Source organism: Pholis gunnellus (assembly GCF_910591455.1).
Source record: "Pholis gunnellus genome assembly, chromosome: 18".
NCBI lineage: Eukaryota > Metazoa > Chordata > Actinopteri > Perciformes > Pholidae > Pholis > Pholis gunnellus.
In genome coordinates this window covers 10564740-10582050 of record NC_136545.1, presented here as the reverse complement: position 1 = coordinate 10582050, position 17311 = coordinate 10564740, and the positions used below count along the sequence as shown (strand labels likewise).

Sequence of the window (17311 nt, the reverse complement as noted above, 5' to 3'; positions counted from 1 at the left end):
TCAAGTCTTGATAAGGTCTCTGCAGATAAAGTGCTCACAGTTGTATTTTGACCTGCACACTGAACATGCATTTTTGTTAATCTGCCTGTGTGTGTGTGTGTGTGTGTGTGTGTGTGTGTGTGTATGTGTGTTCACTAGGCCTGCTGTGGCAGCTCCGTCCCAGTGATGTTGAGGTAGAGCTCTTGGCCCACACCAGGAATGTGATCAGCAAAGACCTGGAGGAGGAGACGGGTCTCCACACAGGCTGGATCGAGAACGGAGGACTCTTCATTGCCTCCAACAAGCAGAGGCTGGACGAGTACAAGCGCCTCATGTCGGTATGAATCACGGTTGCTTCAATGTGATAAAATACCATTGAACTTTTCCTCCATGAAGTGGCACATTGGGAACATAAAAATGTATGCTACAAGCAAAAAGCTGTAAACAAAAGTTTAACGATAAAACAGGCTGCTACAGTGCATGAGAAATAATTGCGATTTCTCCAAGTTAACACGTTTCTAAGAAAAATACTGATTGTTTCTGTCAGTGAAAGGGCTGCCAACAAGTATTGGCTCATAAATAATTGTATTATTGAGGTAATGACCCCTGTTGGCATAATTACCGAAGAACAATACCTGAGAGAAACTTGATTTGTGCGTACACCACAGGCTCTTAGTAAAGTAGCAGTTTTTTAAAATTGCATTTAAATGGGTTGAAACATATTTTCAGCTGCTCCTCTGGGGTTTTTAAAAGCAGAGTTAATATTTTAATTGCTCAACATACGCACACGATCAGGGAAAAGGCTTTGTTTACCTTGATTACGTGTGTTTGAAGTTCAAAGTTCACATGAGACTTCACCTACCCAACGCATGGTGTGAAACTGATCCAGCCAGGAAAAAGAGGCCAAATTATTATGGTTAACTATCCTCAGTTAAAACCTGGTTAATGATATGCTACTAGTGGCTGTTACTCAACTCCTCCTTCATACAGTATGCTTCAGGAAGCAAAAGTTTGTCATTTGACTAAAGGTGAAACAACTGATCATCTTTAAATGGGAAAATAAATCCCTGTTACTGAAGAGCCTAACTAATAAAATGCCATCTCCCCTCATTTCTAGCTGGGCAAAGTTTATGGCATCGAGTCCCATGTCCTGTCACCGGCGGAGACCAAGGACCTGTATCCGCTGATGAACGTCGATGATCTGTATGGAACCCTGTATGTACCAAAAGACGGCACCATGGACCCGGCAGGCACCTGCACCACCCTGACCAGAGCTGCCACCGCCAGGGGAGCCAAGGTAACGAGTGCTTGTCTGCTAAAAATGTTTTAGAATTAGTTCATCCGGGGGTTTTTCAAGCGTTGCCACTGCCCGGGCCATGCATGTCTTGGTTTTGAGCTCCTCTCACTGCGGCAATAATGGTGTCGATCCACCCCAGTTTCCAGAATGCTGTTTTTCTGTCCTGGTCGAGAGGCCAGCCTATTCCTTTGTCCCACCTCTTATCTTTAAAGGTTATACAAATTGTATATACAAATTTAGAGACGAGCCTTTTTAGAACTTCAGGCTCTAGTCTGACTTTTTGGCCTCCATAGAGACGTAGTGTGATTAACAATTTTACATTTGTCTTATGCTGTAGTAGTAATCGTTGAGGAATTGAATATGAAGAGGATTATGAAGTACGGCAAAATTGTGTCAAAGGAGAGCGATTGAGTCAGTAGACTGAACCTCCGCTGCCGTCACAGCGGCGTTGGAGAACATTAGGCCACAATTATTTTTCACAACCTCAGTGAGCAGATAAAAGGGCTCTAATGATATTAGATTGAAGAACTGTGCCACTCATCAGGGTGGAGCAGAGCATATACATTATCTTTAATGTATGTCTTTTAATCAGGTGATCGAGAACTGCCCTGTGACTGGTATCCAAGTGCGGGCGGATGACTTCGGCGTGAAGAGGGTGAAGGCAGTGGAGACCCCTTATGGGACCATTGAGACGCCTTGTGTGGTGAACTGTGCAGGTGAGATTCAGACAAGACCCGCTAACTAACATACAAAACCACAGATGAAATGCATTTTGGTCTTATTGGACATGTAAAATAAACATTTTGTGACACAATGCGAGGCATTCTGGATGTAACTTAAGTTGATATTTGAAACATCTCCATAAGACTGCTAAGAGGTGTGAAACTTAAAGCAAAATAAACAATTTGGTGCAATTTTACGGGTGTTTTTTCCCGAAATTGCACTTATCTTCATTTAAAGGTGGCATTCTTATGACATTTTTGTCTCTGTGTGTTACATGAAGGTGTGTGGGCCACCAAGCTGGGAGAAATGGCTGGAGTCAAGGTGCCTCTTATTGCAATGCATCACGCCTATGTGGTGACAGAGAGAATTGAAGGCATACAGGTAGGACCTCCATGTGTCATACCTGAACAGCCTCACTGTGGTTCATGACAAATAGAATCAATCAATCAATCACAGAAGTGGCTCCTGATTATATTATTTATGGGGCTCATACAGAGCAAATGTATTTTAATGGAAACACAACATGTGTGTTTGTGTATGTTTCAGTGTGGGTTCATTTGAATCCGTAGAATCTGCAGCGTGTGTTTCATTAAGTCTACCAAATGACTTGTAGAGCTGTTGTGCTCTTCACCTGTGAGTGGTATTGAGTATTAATACATTTTTAGGACACTATAAAGCAGCATGTTAACAAGTTATCACCTTTCTAAACTCTTATGAAACCTGATTGTATATGCAATAACACAATGACTTATTATTACCTTGTGACAATTATTGTAAGATGTCACATTTAGGAAGGCTTAAAGCTTACATTACATTATACATTTATACTGCACTATTCATGCATCCTCATGCAAAGTACTACTACAGCTTGGATTTTGGATTCTCCCCATGGAGACAGAAGTACCTTCATCTGTCTGTATTAACTCTGTTTGACCTGCAGGGGGCACTGTGACATTACAGATTTCCACCTGTAATGGTCCAGAATGCCGTTAGTGACGTGTGTGTGTGCTTATTTGTGTAAGAGAGAAAGGGGGATTGATTTGTTTGCATCCTTTTTAATGCTGATCATGTGTGTATTTTAGGGGGGGGGGGGGGGGCCTTGGGGAGGCCTCTGTATGCAGATCCAACACATGTCTGGCATGGCTTGTGTAAACTTCCTTTTGGATTGTGAATCTTGTGTGTGTTAGCTTTAGTCAGTGTACACATGCATGACTGTGCTCATCCTCTAGAGGCCGGTGGTTTTAGGGGGGCTGTCAGAGCTTCTCTGTGTTATGTAGTTTAAGAGCAGCTTAACCAGCATTACTGCTACATCATGTACACAGACGTCAGCCCACACGCACAAAGTGACACAGTCGGAGGCCACCGGGAAATCTGTTCCCACCAGGTTGTGCGACTTGTCAGGTCAAACATCTCACGCTGACCACATGTCCGTGTGTGAATACATTGCGACGCTGTGGTGGGTTTGAATTCACAAAAACGCTCGCTGATGACTGCCGTACGGGTTTTATATCTGTGAGTTCACGAAGGACAGAGTGCATTGAAGTCCAGTGTTGATCACATGGAGCGAGCAGCTTGACTGTACTCGGCACAGCAGAGAGAGGAAAGGCACAGTTTTGGCTCTTATTATATGTGGCGTGCTGTTTCCAAATGTCAGCTTGTTCACTGGTATTTTGGTTTTGTACCCACGGAGCCAATTGACTTTGGGATGAAAAGCACTCCCGACGGAATGAATACAAATTACACAACACACGTAAAGTGTAACTGTTCGGTAGACACTTCTACGAGAATATTTACTCAGACTCGAGGGGATGAATGCTTCTCTCTGCTGTGTTTTGGAAGGAAGATTTCATGGTGTGTCAGTAGCTGCCTTACCATACGTAAAGAGGCTCTATGGTTTGTTAAGGCATGTCATGGTATGCCACTGGAGCTGTAGATAAAGACTTTTATGGTTGTTATGTCCTGTATTATATACCCTTTTCTATATGTATGCCTCCTTTTTACAATCACAAAAAGCACTAAATAATATGGAAGATGGGTCTATTATCTTATTATAAAACCTAAAAGAAAAATGGCACAATTATTCTAATTTATCATAAGTTTAGTTAATTATCTGGTTTGAATGGCAAGCATTTTCTGGTGCAGCTTCAATTATGTACCATCAACTTGCTTATCTTTGTCTCTTGTCAATCAAACAAAGTAATCTCTTAGCTGTAGATTGAGGCTCTTGTAATTCATCCTTCTCTTGTTCATGAATATGAATCTGCCCATCATTTTGTCAGTGAAACACAATTTGTTTGGACTAATTCATTGTTTTGAATGTTTCCACTTTAATCTTCACTCGCTGCAGAACATGCCAAACGTCAGGGACCACGATGCATCGGTGTACCTGCGCCTCCAAGGTGACGCCCTGTCTGTGGGGGGTTATGAACAAAACCCCGTCTTCTGGGATGAGGTAAGCTTGAATATTATCTGAGTAACAGTTATTCCCCATTGATAGCTTACAGACCCTGAAACCTTACGTAGTGACTGTCTATGTGTGTGAGTGAGTCTGATGACGCATCAGTTTTGTTTGGCATAAAATCAAATACTTCAATTGAGAACTATATAAAGTTTAATCCTGTTTACATCGACTCTGTCAGTTTGACCCAGTCTCTTATTTAGTCTGTTTTTCTTCTCTTTAGTTCTTGCTGCTGTATTAGCATGGAGGTCAAACTGTATTCATAGCAGGACTAATACAACTGTGTGTGTGTGTTCACTAATCTCCCAGTGGTGGAAGGAGCTATTCAGTAAGTAAAAGTGGCAATATCATAATATACACTGCTCAAACAAATTAAGGGAACACATAATCATCACAGTATAACACCAAGTCAATTAAACTTCTGGGATATTGATCTGTCTAGTTCGAAGGCGTAAAACGATTGTGAATCAATTTCACCTGCTTTGGTGCAAATGAAAGCAGCAACAGCAAGACAGCGCAGAAAAAGAGTTAGCTTTGCAGGTGGTGGCCACAGATCGACAGATTTCTCTCTCCTTATCCTTCGTGGTCGATTTTTTTTTTCCCTTAGTTTTGCAATTTGCTAGTGCCCTTGTCACTACTGGTAGCATGAGGCGGTACCTGCAGTCCATTTAGGTAGCACGAGTAGTCCTGCTGCTCCAGAATGGCACATCCATACAAGCCGTTGCAAGAAGGTTTGCTGTGTCTCCCACCACAGTCTCGTGGAGGAGATACCAGGAGACGGGCCATTACACAAGGAGAGCTGGACAGGGCCATATAAGGGCAATAACCCAGCAGCAGGACCCGGTATCTGCTCCCACAGGAGGAGCACTGCTCTACAAAATCACCTCCAGCGGGCTACTCGTGTGCATGTTTCTGATCAAACCGTCGGAAATAGACTCCATGAATGTGGCATGAGGGCCCCACATACTCTAATGGGTGCTCACAGCCCAGCACCGTGCAGCTCGATTTGGCATTTGCCAGAGGACATCAGAATCGGCAGGTTCCCCATTCTCTTCACAGATGAGAGCAGGTTTACAACTAGCACATGTGACAGACGTGAAGGTGTCTGGAGATGCTGCAGGTGAACGTTGCGCTGCCTGCAGGACAATGCCCGGCCTCATGTGGCCAGAGTGTGTAGGCTGTTCCTGGATCAATAAGGCATTGATGCCATTGACCGGCCTTCACATTCCTCAGACTTAAATCCAATTGAGAACCTCTGGGAGGTTATCACCTCTATAGGTTAATGATTTTGGTTTCCATTGACCATTATTACATCATTTTGTTCTTGACGGATTACACAATGAAGATATCAATATAGCAATAAAGATTTTGAACTTGAATATTTCGTTCATCAAGATACGATGTGTGATTTAAGTGTTTCCTTAATTTTTTTTGAGCAGTGTAATGTTATATATTAGGAAAATGTGCTTTCTTGCCAAGAGTTGGAGGAGAAGAGTGATACTACTCTTGTGTCTGTAGTCAGGAAGCAGCTAGCCTAGCTTAGCATAACGGGGTAACTAGCCTGGCTCTTGCTACAGTTCAGAAGTACGCCTATCAGCACTTCTAAAGCTCACTACAATAGGTGTCGTGAGCTTGTGTCGTGAGTTGTGAGCTGACAAGAGAGTGGTATCATCAATCCTCTCATCCAACTTATTAAGACAAGAAAACAAATAAGCGTATTTCTCAAAATGTCCAACTTTTCTTCTGGTATCAAAATAAGAATATAATCATAGAAAAAGTGGTTGCAACATTGCAAGTTATGCAACAAGCAGTGTACAGTAAACACTGTACCTGAGGTTGCACGGAGGCAAGGTTGGTATACTGAATAGAAATTAATTTACGAGTGTATTTCCACACTAATGGAAGGGTCTAATGGATTCAGTGTTTTTTGTTAAGTACCCTAAGTACCCTGGGCAGGGCTCGGCATCAAATTCGCATTTGAAAAGCAATGTGTTGTTATCCATTTGAGCATAATAATAATATTGATGAGCATAGCATATGCTTCAAAGACAATAAACCCCATTGATTTTAACAAACCCCATAGCCGCTCTTTTAGCACCACCAATAACATATATATATATACAGTATATATAATATTTTTAGCTCCGCTACTGGTGAAATTGCTTTTATTGGAATATAAAAACTTAAATATTTCTTTAAAACACAAAAGGCTGTGAAGATGAGAGAAAATGATTCAAACAACTCTTTTGGCAAGTATAATAAGTAATTGTACAGGCTGTTCTTTCAGGCACAGACGGACTCTATAAAGGGGCGGTTGACTTTAGAGAATGATCTTTATATAAGCTTTTAAACCGACAGTTGGTCTTAATGGATGTGTACTGTCTCTCAAGGACAGGTTTTTAGAGTTAACTAGGCTGGCCGGTTTGGTGGCAGGCATTTTCGCTCTTTTCCCTGTTCTGGTGTTCCACACCTAAAACATTTCACTGCTCATGCGTTTTATTTATTCTTTAAATCTGTGCTCTTACAATGCAATGCAATCCTGGATTCGTACCATTAACGAGTAAAGATTGCTCTATTCAACCTGTTCCTGTTTAAGAATGAGCCTCGCAATGAAATACATTTGCAAAAGATATCTCAGTTTTTTATCAAGCAGGGTTTTTGCAGGCCACTGATAGATAACATTAACTTCATGACTTTCCGTCTGGCTGCCTGCCTGTCTACAGACTCCTCCAGTGTTTTTTACGTTTTAGAGGATTGCTTTGTGCAGAAGCAGCTTCTTTTGTTCTCGTTCTGCAGCTGAGCGTTGCTTTGATGTCTTGAGGCGAATGGAGGAAGAAAGAGGAGATACAGAAAGGAGAATTAGCAGGGAGACGGAGAGAATAGAGGATGCCTACTGAGTGAAGATGAGCGGGATCGATGGCTTGGGAGGGATTGAGAGAAGTGTGGTGTCTAGGACAAAGAGCACTGCTCCTCAGATACTCCGGTTGAGTGTCAGTGCTCGGTAATAATGCAGAAACTCTTTGTTCAGATGAAAGGAGCTACTGTCAGCGTGCACATTCCTGTGACATTCAAGTCGTAATCCAAACTAATTGTAAGCCATAGGAACTCTTTTCTCCCTCAGCAAGTCTGTCTAACTGCAGACTTCTAACTGAAAGAATCACTTATATTTAAGACATATCACCAGCGTGATATGTCTGCACTGACTCAGAAACACAGTCACGCTCTGAAAGTAAGAGACTGAATTTCACCGTTGAGGAACCAAGATGAAGAAGTTCAAGTGGAGGGGTGACCAGATCAATACCGGGATATAGGGAGAAATGCCAGACTGATATAATCTCAGAGAGCACAGGCTTTCATCTGGAGCGCCCTTAGTCAGTCTGATTAGTGTAGGAGGGGAACTTTCTAAGGCAAGGGCGTTCGGCACTGAACGGCATGAGTTGTAGGAGCTAAAGGCTCCATTTCTGGCCGACAAGGAGGGAGTTGCAGAGGTCCAGATGGGAGCACATTAAAGCTTGGACCGGGTACTGAGAGGGATTTGACACATGTTGAGTCCCTGGTGAGAAAGAGTCGATCCAACAGATGTTACGGGATTGTGCTGTGGCTCCAGTGAGTGTGACTTACTCCCACAGTTGGTGGTCTACAGTTACATGTGGTGACTTGGACAGTGTTGAGGAAGAACAAGGAAAAGGAGCACATCAGTCTCGATGATATTAACTTTGAGGTGCCGCAACAGTGAGCATCCAACAATCCTCTGAAGTATTGTGGATTCACTGTGTGGGAAATATGAACAAGAAAACAACAGAGCTGAGTACTTTTGGTTTTTAAAGTGGCTATGATAAATATTTTTACAATAAAATTGTATCAAATAACATGTGAATGCTGCCGCTTGTAGTGAGTCGACAGTGAATTTTCCTTCAGGAGATGTCAGACTTAAAAAAAGGATCTGAAGAAGGTGAATATTGAACTAACATTCATTAGGTGGCCAGAAACTTTCCAAATGAATCATAACTGTTAAGTTATTGGAGATTTTTAATTAAATTGCATAGAAAATGTGTTTTCTTCACAAACTCACAAAGTAATCTAACCTTTTATTTATTTTTACTTATCTTTTCTAAGTTGCATTTCCTCACAACTGTTCTTCACTTTGTCACTATGGAAGATGTGCTCTCTGTAAGAACACCCTTTTGCGAAGTTTAACGTGTTTTTCCAGCAAGATGCATTATTTACTTGGAACATAAAATCTATGTAAAACCAGTTTAAAAATCTGGATGTTTTTGTGTAAAAATATGTGAAATGAATGATCCTTAAAAACATCCAAACATGAGCAGCCACTTTTGAAGAATTACGCTCTTATATTTTGCCAATATTAAAAAAAACTAAGTCCTTTTGCTCTGTTTTATTTCCCAGGTGTCTGATGATTTCGCCTTCAGCCTGTTCGACCTGGACTGGGATGTATTCACGCAACACATTGAGGGTGCCATCAACAGAGTTCCTGGTCTGGAGCAGACTGGCATCAAGTCCACTGTCTGTGGACCAGGTACTCACACACACACACTAGTTCCACAGAGGCGTCCATTTTTCTGAAAATCCTGCAAGCCCTTCTTGCAAATTGCTTAGAACATTATGCAGTACGGCAGGGAACAAGCAACTTTCATGACACATTCTAATCTAAAACTGAAATGCATCCGTTTGTAAAATATCTAATGCAACGCTCCGCTATTACATTAGCTCATGAATACTGAACCTAGCGGACCATGTGTCATGTTTGTAGAGATAGTTTGATTAGCTCAAGCCTCACTTCCCGTTCAGGCAATATCACGTTGCGAAGTGGTTGAGCGAGCCGGTCTGTGGCTGTGCATCCTGAAGAGTTACAGTGTTGAATTGGATTTTTCATCATCATAGTGTGATGCAGCTGTTTGCACAAAAAGAATGGAAACAAGTGATAACTGAAACACACATTTACACAAATATTCACACACATGAATGACCAGAGGAAGACGGGAAACAGAGAAATGGAGAAGGGAAAGACAGAATATATCAGCATGAACAGAAAAAATGTAAATTGGAGATGGCGATTCACAGAGTGAAAGAAACTACATAAGTAGAGATGTAAAGAAGGAGAGATGAAATGTAGAGAAGAAAGACTGTAGCTCAGAGGGAGAGGAGGCTCAGATGAAATGGAGATACAAATGAGGATTTCATTTTTTTTGCAAAGCATCTCCTCGGCTGTGACTCTTTTGTTTAATTTCAAGTGTTCATACGATACGTATGACTCAACCACTGAGCCCTCAACCATGTCTTTGGTGAGAGAGCAGAAATCTCAACCATGAGCCGAGTACCATGAGGACCATGAGGACCTATGTCCTTATACCACGTAAAAGGTTGGTTTAGGGTTAAGGTTGGAGATACAGTCAAGTAGATCAGGCTAAGTGAAAGGTGAAACATATTTTCTTTTGGCATACTCTGTAGGTATTTGAATGTGGCCGAACGTCTTCATGTGTATCATAATATACACGTGTGTTTGTGAGAAATAATGTATTCATGTGTGCATTTGTAGCCCCAGTGAGCTGGGGCATTTTGACTTGACTCTCCTTCAGTTCACTTCAATTTGAAAACTATAATACTTTTTATGCGTTCTCTATTACTTTGTCCAGGTTTTAACACTTGGTAAGTTGAAGGTACAAACATTAAAGGCGTTAAATGCAAAATGTAGAGCTTATCTATTGCCTCTCAATGGCTCTCAACATGGCGACGGCTGAATACTGTTTTGGTAATGCTCTGACTATTGAATAGAAAACGTTTAAAACCGTTTCTTCTACACAGGATTCCATTAGTGTTACATGTGGTGTAGATTGATTCATTAATAACTCCCTGAATGATCACATGGTGCAAAAGAAAAAGTCATCTGTGTCGCCCAAACAGCTCCCACAGTATTGCATACAAACCCAGATAAAGTGATATATTTCTATTTAGGTTGTATGTTCCCTCCTTGCTTTATATACGTTATTAGGTTATTGTTTTTACGAGTGTTGAGCTGGTTACTTGAAAAATGTTATCAGTTATGTTGTATTACTGATTGAAAGTAATGACATTACTATTTTCTCTACAGCAGAAATAGTTGTTATATTACTCGCTTCATGCCATTGAATGGGTCTCCACTCCCGCATGTTAACGCTTCCGTATTTACATGTGGAAATGATAATACGAGACGTTGTGGTTTAGCAAGCGGCAAGAGCAGCATAAATTAGCAGTCAACAAATAGCTAACAACCATTTATAGCACAGTAAAGACTTGAACAAAACATATTTAGTGTTACTGGTCTTTTACACAAAGTGAAAGCATTGTATGGGGAAAACAGTCTCACCTCTGTGGTAAGTTTGTGCTTGTTAAATTCGTTGCCACTTTTATCCACGTTTCTCTCACTGTCTGTTTTCAGAATCATTCACAGCTGACCACAAGCCGCTGATGGGGGAAGCCCCAGAGGTCAGAGGATTCTTCCTGGGTTGTGGCTTCAACAGTGCTGGTAAGTGCTGCAGAGACGTAAAGATTGAAGAAAGAACAGGGGGGGTGGGAGTTTACAGCAAGAAAAGGAAGAGGAGATGAATGAGGAGGCACATGGATGACGGCGTGTAAAGACGTCTCCGGTCAGAGCCTCAACGTCTTAAACAAATGCTACGTATCACTCACAGTTGTATGCGCTCAAATACTTTGTGGCGTAGAGCTTTCCCTTGAGTGAACCATGTAATGATAGAGATAGGAAGGTCTAAGCAATCCTCAGTGCATGGCAATATAAGCAGGAAGAAAACGAGCCAGGAGAAATGGCCGAAGAGTGTTTTACCCATACTTTGACCCATTCTTTGCCAATCTCTGTGGACACTCTCACAAACAAATGAATAATGGAGGACTTTATCCATAGAGAACACACACACGCACACGCACACGCACACACAACCAACCCAAGTCACTCCATTACATCACTCATAGATGAGCTTACCTTTGACATTAGACAGGCAGGAATGTGAGCATCTCAGCAGTCTGAAAACATAGAGAGAGGGGGCGTAAAGGGTAAAGTAATCGCCATCAGCTTTAACAGACGGTTGAGAGAAAGCTTTTTTTCTGCATAAGAGCAAAAGACCACAGGGTCGAGCTCTGAAGTTGTTAAGACAAGAGGTTGGAGCTCTAATGAGTGAGCATATACAGTAGTTTCAACACTCGCACCTTCCTTCTCTGTTGTTTTCTGCTTCAGAAGTTCATTTTGTACGTTGGATGCAAACTGCTGATTTATCCTTGTTGTTGTTGTTGTTGAGCACATTCTTTCTCGCTCTCTTATTCCCCAACCACTTATCCACGAGAAACTCATTCTGTCCCTCAGTGCGTTTGTAGGCGAGTTAGTCATATCTCGTTACCTAATGCCAAGTTAACGAGGTCTCACACACTGCTGTCCCTGAGCTTTTATACCTCACACCTTATTGATTGGACCTGTAGTTCTTATGGTTTTACGCTGTGCTGTACATATTATTTGCCTAAATATATGCCGGTACCAGTGTCTCAGATGTGAAGGTTTGCCGGCTCTCACTGTTATGTATCATTGTAAATTGAATAGTTTTGAGTCCGGGAGTGTTAGTCAGAGAAAACAAGCGATTGAAGACATCAGCTTTTGGAAATTTTAATGGCAATTTTTCCCTATTTCTGGTCAGTTATAGTATAAATGATTTATCAAAAAAAATAGTGGCCAGATAAATAATGCTATGAAGACCCATGCTGTATTGTTTTATTTTCCTTCAACTTTATGTAAATTGAAATGGAACAATCCTATCTGAATGGAGGTGGATAACATATTGTGTCCCTGTGTCATGCTGGTACCAAGCTCATTGAAATGGGCCCAGCGTCACGATACATCACACGTGGCTATTAAGGATTTTCCACCAGCCATGCACAGCAAGGATATTCTAAAACGCCTTCACTTGCCTGACACACACACACCCAAACAAAACATCCTAGGTTTTATCAAAGCAGGAGCTCGACAATGTCTTTTCCTCATGCTGTCCCCTTTTCCCTTCTCTTTTTACACATGTCTTCCCCCCCCCCCCCCCCCCCCCCCCCCCCCCGCCTCTTCGTCCCTCTGGCACGGGAAAAGTCCTCTTGTCATTTTCGCTCCATCACACAAAAACACATGCACACACATGAACTCACACAGCTTATTTGGCTCAGGGCAGAGGAAGAGAAGTGGGGGAATTCAGAAACTACAGGGTCAAAGTCGACAGATTCACATAAAACTATATCCATCACTGAGTGCTCGGTAACTTTTTGACCCTTCCGTTGTTTCGATCTACTTGCTGGAGTTCATTCTGGTTTCCAAACAATCAGTAACTCTGCTTACTTGTAGAAGTTGCATTTGTTACTCAGCAACCTTAAGTCACCTCTTAACTATATCACCGTGTTGCTGATAATCATAATACTGAGCACCTTCATTGGTACTATGGTAGTATTTCTGTAAATGTAACAAATGAGATACATTGTGTAATTATTGTTTAGCAGTTTTTTGAATGAGAACATCATTGGATCAGAGTTGATGCCAGGGTATGTTCTGACCAATTTCTCAGGTGAATAGTGCAATCGATGTACGACTTTGAACTGTCACTGCTTTGACCGAGATGCCTTAATGTCTTTACCCCTGCAAAACAACATGCTTGCAAGGCATGACTAAGGTAGGAGAAGGATGAATATAATGATGCATGCTTCTTCCCTCTTTAAAGCATTTTTTGATTCACTAGCGGCATCACTGTAAATGTCAGAAGAAAGGGAAACTTATCTAAAAATAAGTTGAGAGCAATACAGTAGAGAGGACAGGGAGTGATAGAAAATGACACATACAGTAACAAATGTTTGCACATCATGAACGAACGGTAACGGAGCGAGATGCCGACAGTGGGGAAGTGGAGGGGAAGTACAATGGCAGAGAGGAGGGACGATAAGACGAGCGGAAGCACGAGCAGAAGGGTTCACACGTAGATACTCGCTCACACATCAGTGTAGTTATCCCTGGTGACATTTATCCTTGTTGGTTGTCTCCACATAGTCTTAGGAGAACTCCATCATCCCCCCTTACCCCCCCCCAATTCCCTCTGTCTCTCTACCCCCGCTCCCGCCCATTCCGCCATTCAAACATCCATCCAGGCTTGGCCCAGAGTGACTGTGTCTGCAGATGAGTGAAGCGATGACGGATAAAGGGAGGAGGCACGATGTGAGAGATGGAGAAGGAGGGATGCAAGGACACACTGATCGTGCTGCTACATATTGATGTCGCGTGTGTGTGTGTGTGTGTGTGTGTATATACGTGCACACGATGCATGCAAATTACCAGCAACACAACACAAGAAGGGGGTTGCTAAAAGGGAGCAGCTCATTAACCCAGCAGTTTTAGGGACCGGATGGATTGCCAGTGTCGCATGTTGGTCGGGTTGAAAAACAAAGCTGCAGCCGCTAGGTTCAGCTGATGAGGTCACATTGCTCAGGGGCAGCCGTGAGCAAGGGTCAAATGATGGAACAAAGGTCAAAACAATCCTCTGTAGGTCATATATGACATATAGAGGTTCCAAATTAATGAGACACACTCACAGTCCTCCAGACAAGGCAATCAGAGAGAGAGAGTGGAAGAGAGGGCCAGGCTTTTGTTCATTTACTAACGTGTTTTTGATTCTGCAACTAACAATCATTTTCATTAGCAGGTAGTTTGTCTGTAATTTTTCTCTCTTGTCTGATTCAAATGCGGATTTATGGATAATGAAAATAATTGTGAGTTGCAGCCCTCAATCAAAACCTTCAAAAAGATTCAAGAATAATAGATAGAAGCAGCAATTATAGCCTTTTTGCTTAGTTCAGTTGTAGAGTACACTCTCTGGTGCTAATTGGACCTGTCTTCAGTGATGATAGGGGGTCATAGGGGGTTTTAGGTCTTTAATCATCAGACACCCTCGCCCTGGTGACCCAGCTGGGGGTGATCAGCCCCAGACCTTTGTCCAAGTGGCGCCCTGCTCCACGGCTTCCCCTTCTGGATCCACAGCCTCCGCAAAGGCCTTTGTCAGCATCCTCCAGGATGTTTTTGGTGGCTCCAGCAAAAGCCCCGGCACCCAACTCCCCTCAATGCCTTTGCGTGGCAACTGACTATATGCTCCATGGTGCACCTCTTCTTGAAAAAGAAACTGGTTTGGCTCTCCAGAGCTCTGCCTATAGGTGATCTTGCGAGTTCACACATGCTCCCATCTGGTCCAGGTGTCTTCTTTGTACACGCTGACCATCTTGCTACACCGTTCTACCTCTGCCTCTGCTCCTATCTCATCCTGACCCAGTTCTAGCCTCTCCTTTCCACTGGCTTTGCCATAGGGTGATTTTGGGGGGGGAAACCAAGATGTTATGCCACAACCGCACCTCCGCTCTGTCGACAGCTTCCTCTGTCTGCCACTTCCTTCTGGTCTTTACAATGATTCCTGTCGAGACAACTTTAACCTCCCTGGCTGGAGTTGTTGCCTACTTGTTTCAGCATTAGTTAACCTGTGAATTTGAGACGCTTTTCATACCAGTTTCTGTGTGTTTGTGTTTTTGTCAGGCATGATGCTGGGAGGCGGTTGTGGTAGAGAGCTGGCTCACTGGATCATACATGGCCGCCCTGAAAAGGATATGTATGGTTACGACATCAGGTACATCAATGCACGAGAAGACTGTCTACAAACCTACAGAGGTGAAACTTTAAAAAGTATTTGAGCAGTGACAGTGCTCACAGGAGGCTTCATAGGTATGGAGCCACTCTGTCTAAACTCAAAGCCACGCAGAACATGGCTTTGAGTTTCTGTTTGGCATTTCATTAAAGGACAGCAGGAACCAGAATAATTATGTTTAAATGAAGTCTGAATAATTGTGTCTTTTAATGAGTGTTAATCTTTTTTGAATTCCTCTCCCTCCTGTCTCAGGCGTTTCCATAACTCGCTGACAGACAACGCGAGCTGGATCAGAGAGAGGAGCCATGAGTCGTATGCAAAAAACTACTCCGTGGCGTTCCCCTTTGATGAGCCGCTGGCCAGCCGAAACATGAGGAAGGACCCTTTTCATCAGGTAGATGAGCCGTGAAACAGTGCGTTTCTTGAGTTCAAGGAAACGACCTCGTTGTGCGTCCTTCTTGTTAGAGTTAGTCGCACTCCTTTCAACTGTGGTTTGATGAGTCACCATAAGTTTAATAGCAAAGTCATTTTTATTTTTTCCTCTAATAACTATGACTTTAATGATAGAGAATAGGAATGAAAAAAGAACGATTCATTCATTTTGAAACGTGTTGTACTTAGATAACAGAAAATACACACAATTACTCCACAAAGGCTATTCTCTAGTTATTTAGTCTGTCCCTGTTATATTGAATCAAGGTTGTTCCTGTATTTCTTTCCTGAATCCTAAATGTCTCACATAAACACAGTATGAAGTCTTTGTGTCTATATTAAAGAAGTAAACTCTGATAAGTCGACTGAAAGCAAAAACATCCTGCCCTGTCGCCTCTCCCTGCGATGTTATGAAACCATATTCACATTTATTTTTTCCTCGATCTGATAAACATTAAGAATAACCTTGGCTCTGTTGAAGCACTCTCCGTTTGGTAAGCGGGGCTTCTACTTTTTTGTGAAAAAAGTGTAGGCAGTGTGGTGTATCTCTCAGGATTTAGACAGACAAGACACCTTTTGGCTTGAGCAAAGCTGGGGGGGCAGCTTTCTGCACCCATATCGACGAGGTTTCCTAACATAGATGAAACCAGTTCACCTCTTAAAGTCACACGAGCATCTTTGCTGCCATGTAACCTGACCAGTCATCTTTGATCACTCCCTATATTTTTAGAGGTTGTATGACTCACTTCTTCTCTCGTTTTTTTTCTCCTTAAGCCTTTCATTCCAATCCCCATGCCTCTACCCACGGCCTTCACTCACATGTCTCTCATCTTCTCTCTTTTTGACATCCTCTCCAACACAATTTCCTCTCCTATTCATACTTAATGTCTGTTTATCCCTCTCTCTCTCTCTCTCTCTCTTCCTGCGGTTGTCACTGTCTTTGTTCTCGTTCCAATCTGTGTTTTGTGTGAGAGAAAAAGAGGTTCCGCTGTTGCTTCTTAACCTTTTGGAAATGCAGCATCTGATTGGCTAATTGAGACAGTAAATATCAACATATAAACGATGCCGCTTGATACCCAGGTTGTGCAGGCTTCAACGTCTACGTGTGCATGAATGTGCGCAGTAGGCCATTGAATTGAGATGCTAAAAATGTATGTTTTGCGAATGGGGAAGTAGAACAACTGTGTGTGTGCTTCCGTGTCTATCATTGGATATGTTTGCCAAGCTAGTCCCGAAGTACTGGTGACGCAAGTGTGTGCAAAGATATCATCTGTCAAACTCTGACCCCGTCTCTGTCTGTACTCTCAGTATGTTTACAGACTGTCTCCCCCTCGCTCTCTGCTTATGTCGTCTCTGCTCAAATCGGTAGGCAAATAGCTGATTCAGGCTCAGGCATACTGGAGTTAGCAGTGTAACACATCCCCAGCAGCTACATTTATTAATGCGATCCTTGCCAACTTGACTATAAATGATACACTTAGCTTCGGTAGCTTGGTCTCGGATGTCTTTCAGCTTCCTTTCTCTCCTTAGCCCGACACAAACTCTTAATGGGCCTCGCCACCATATTTTATGCATTAATGACCCACTTAGCCTCGCTTCCCTGTTCCAGACTTCATTTACCTTAACTGTTGCAATTTCTACCCCGGCACACGCATGCAGGCATTCTTTCAGAACAGATTACTGTCACACAGATTGCATTAGCAATGT

General features: G+C 42.5%; 1 protein-coding gene across 2 annotated transcripts in view; it reads left to right on the top strand.

Annotated features, from left to right (window-relative positions):
• Nucleotides 1–17311, top strand: part of sardh (sarcosine dehydrogenase) — a 36649-nt gene that overhangs the window by 2403 nt on the left and 16935 nt on the right. For both annotated transcript variants that reach the window (XM_079179610.1, XM_079179611.1), the window contains exons 4-12: nucleotides 139–317; nucleotides 1097–1276; nucleotides 1869–1992; nucleotides 2280–2380; nucleotides 4347–4451; nucleotides 8865–8994; nucleotides 10894–10980; nucleotides 15064–15154; nucleotides 15425–15566. In XM_079179610.1, the coding sequence (XP_079035736.1) occupies nucleotides 139–317; nucleotides 1097–1276; nucleotides 1869–1992; nucleotides 2280–2380; nucleotides 4347–4451; nucleotides 8865–8994; nucleotides 10894–10980; nucleotides 15064–15154; nucleotides 15425–15566 (1139 nt within the window). The remainder of the gene's footprint in view (nucleotides 1–138; nucleotides 318–1096; nucleotides 1277–1868; nucleotides 1993–2279; nucleotides 2381–4346; nucleotides 4452–8864; nucleotides 8995–10893; nucleotides 10981–15063; nucleotides 15155–15424; nucleotides 15567–17311) is intronic.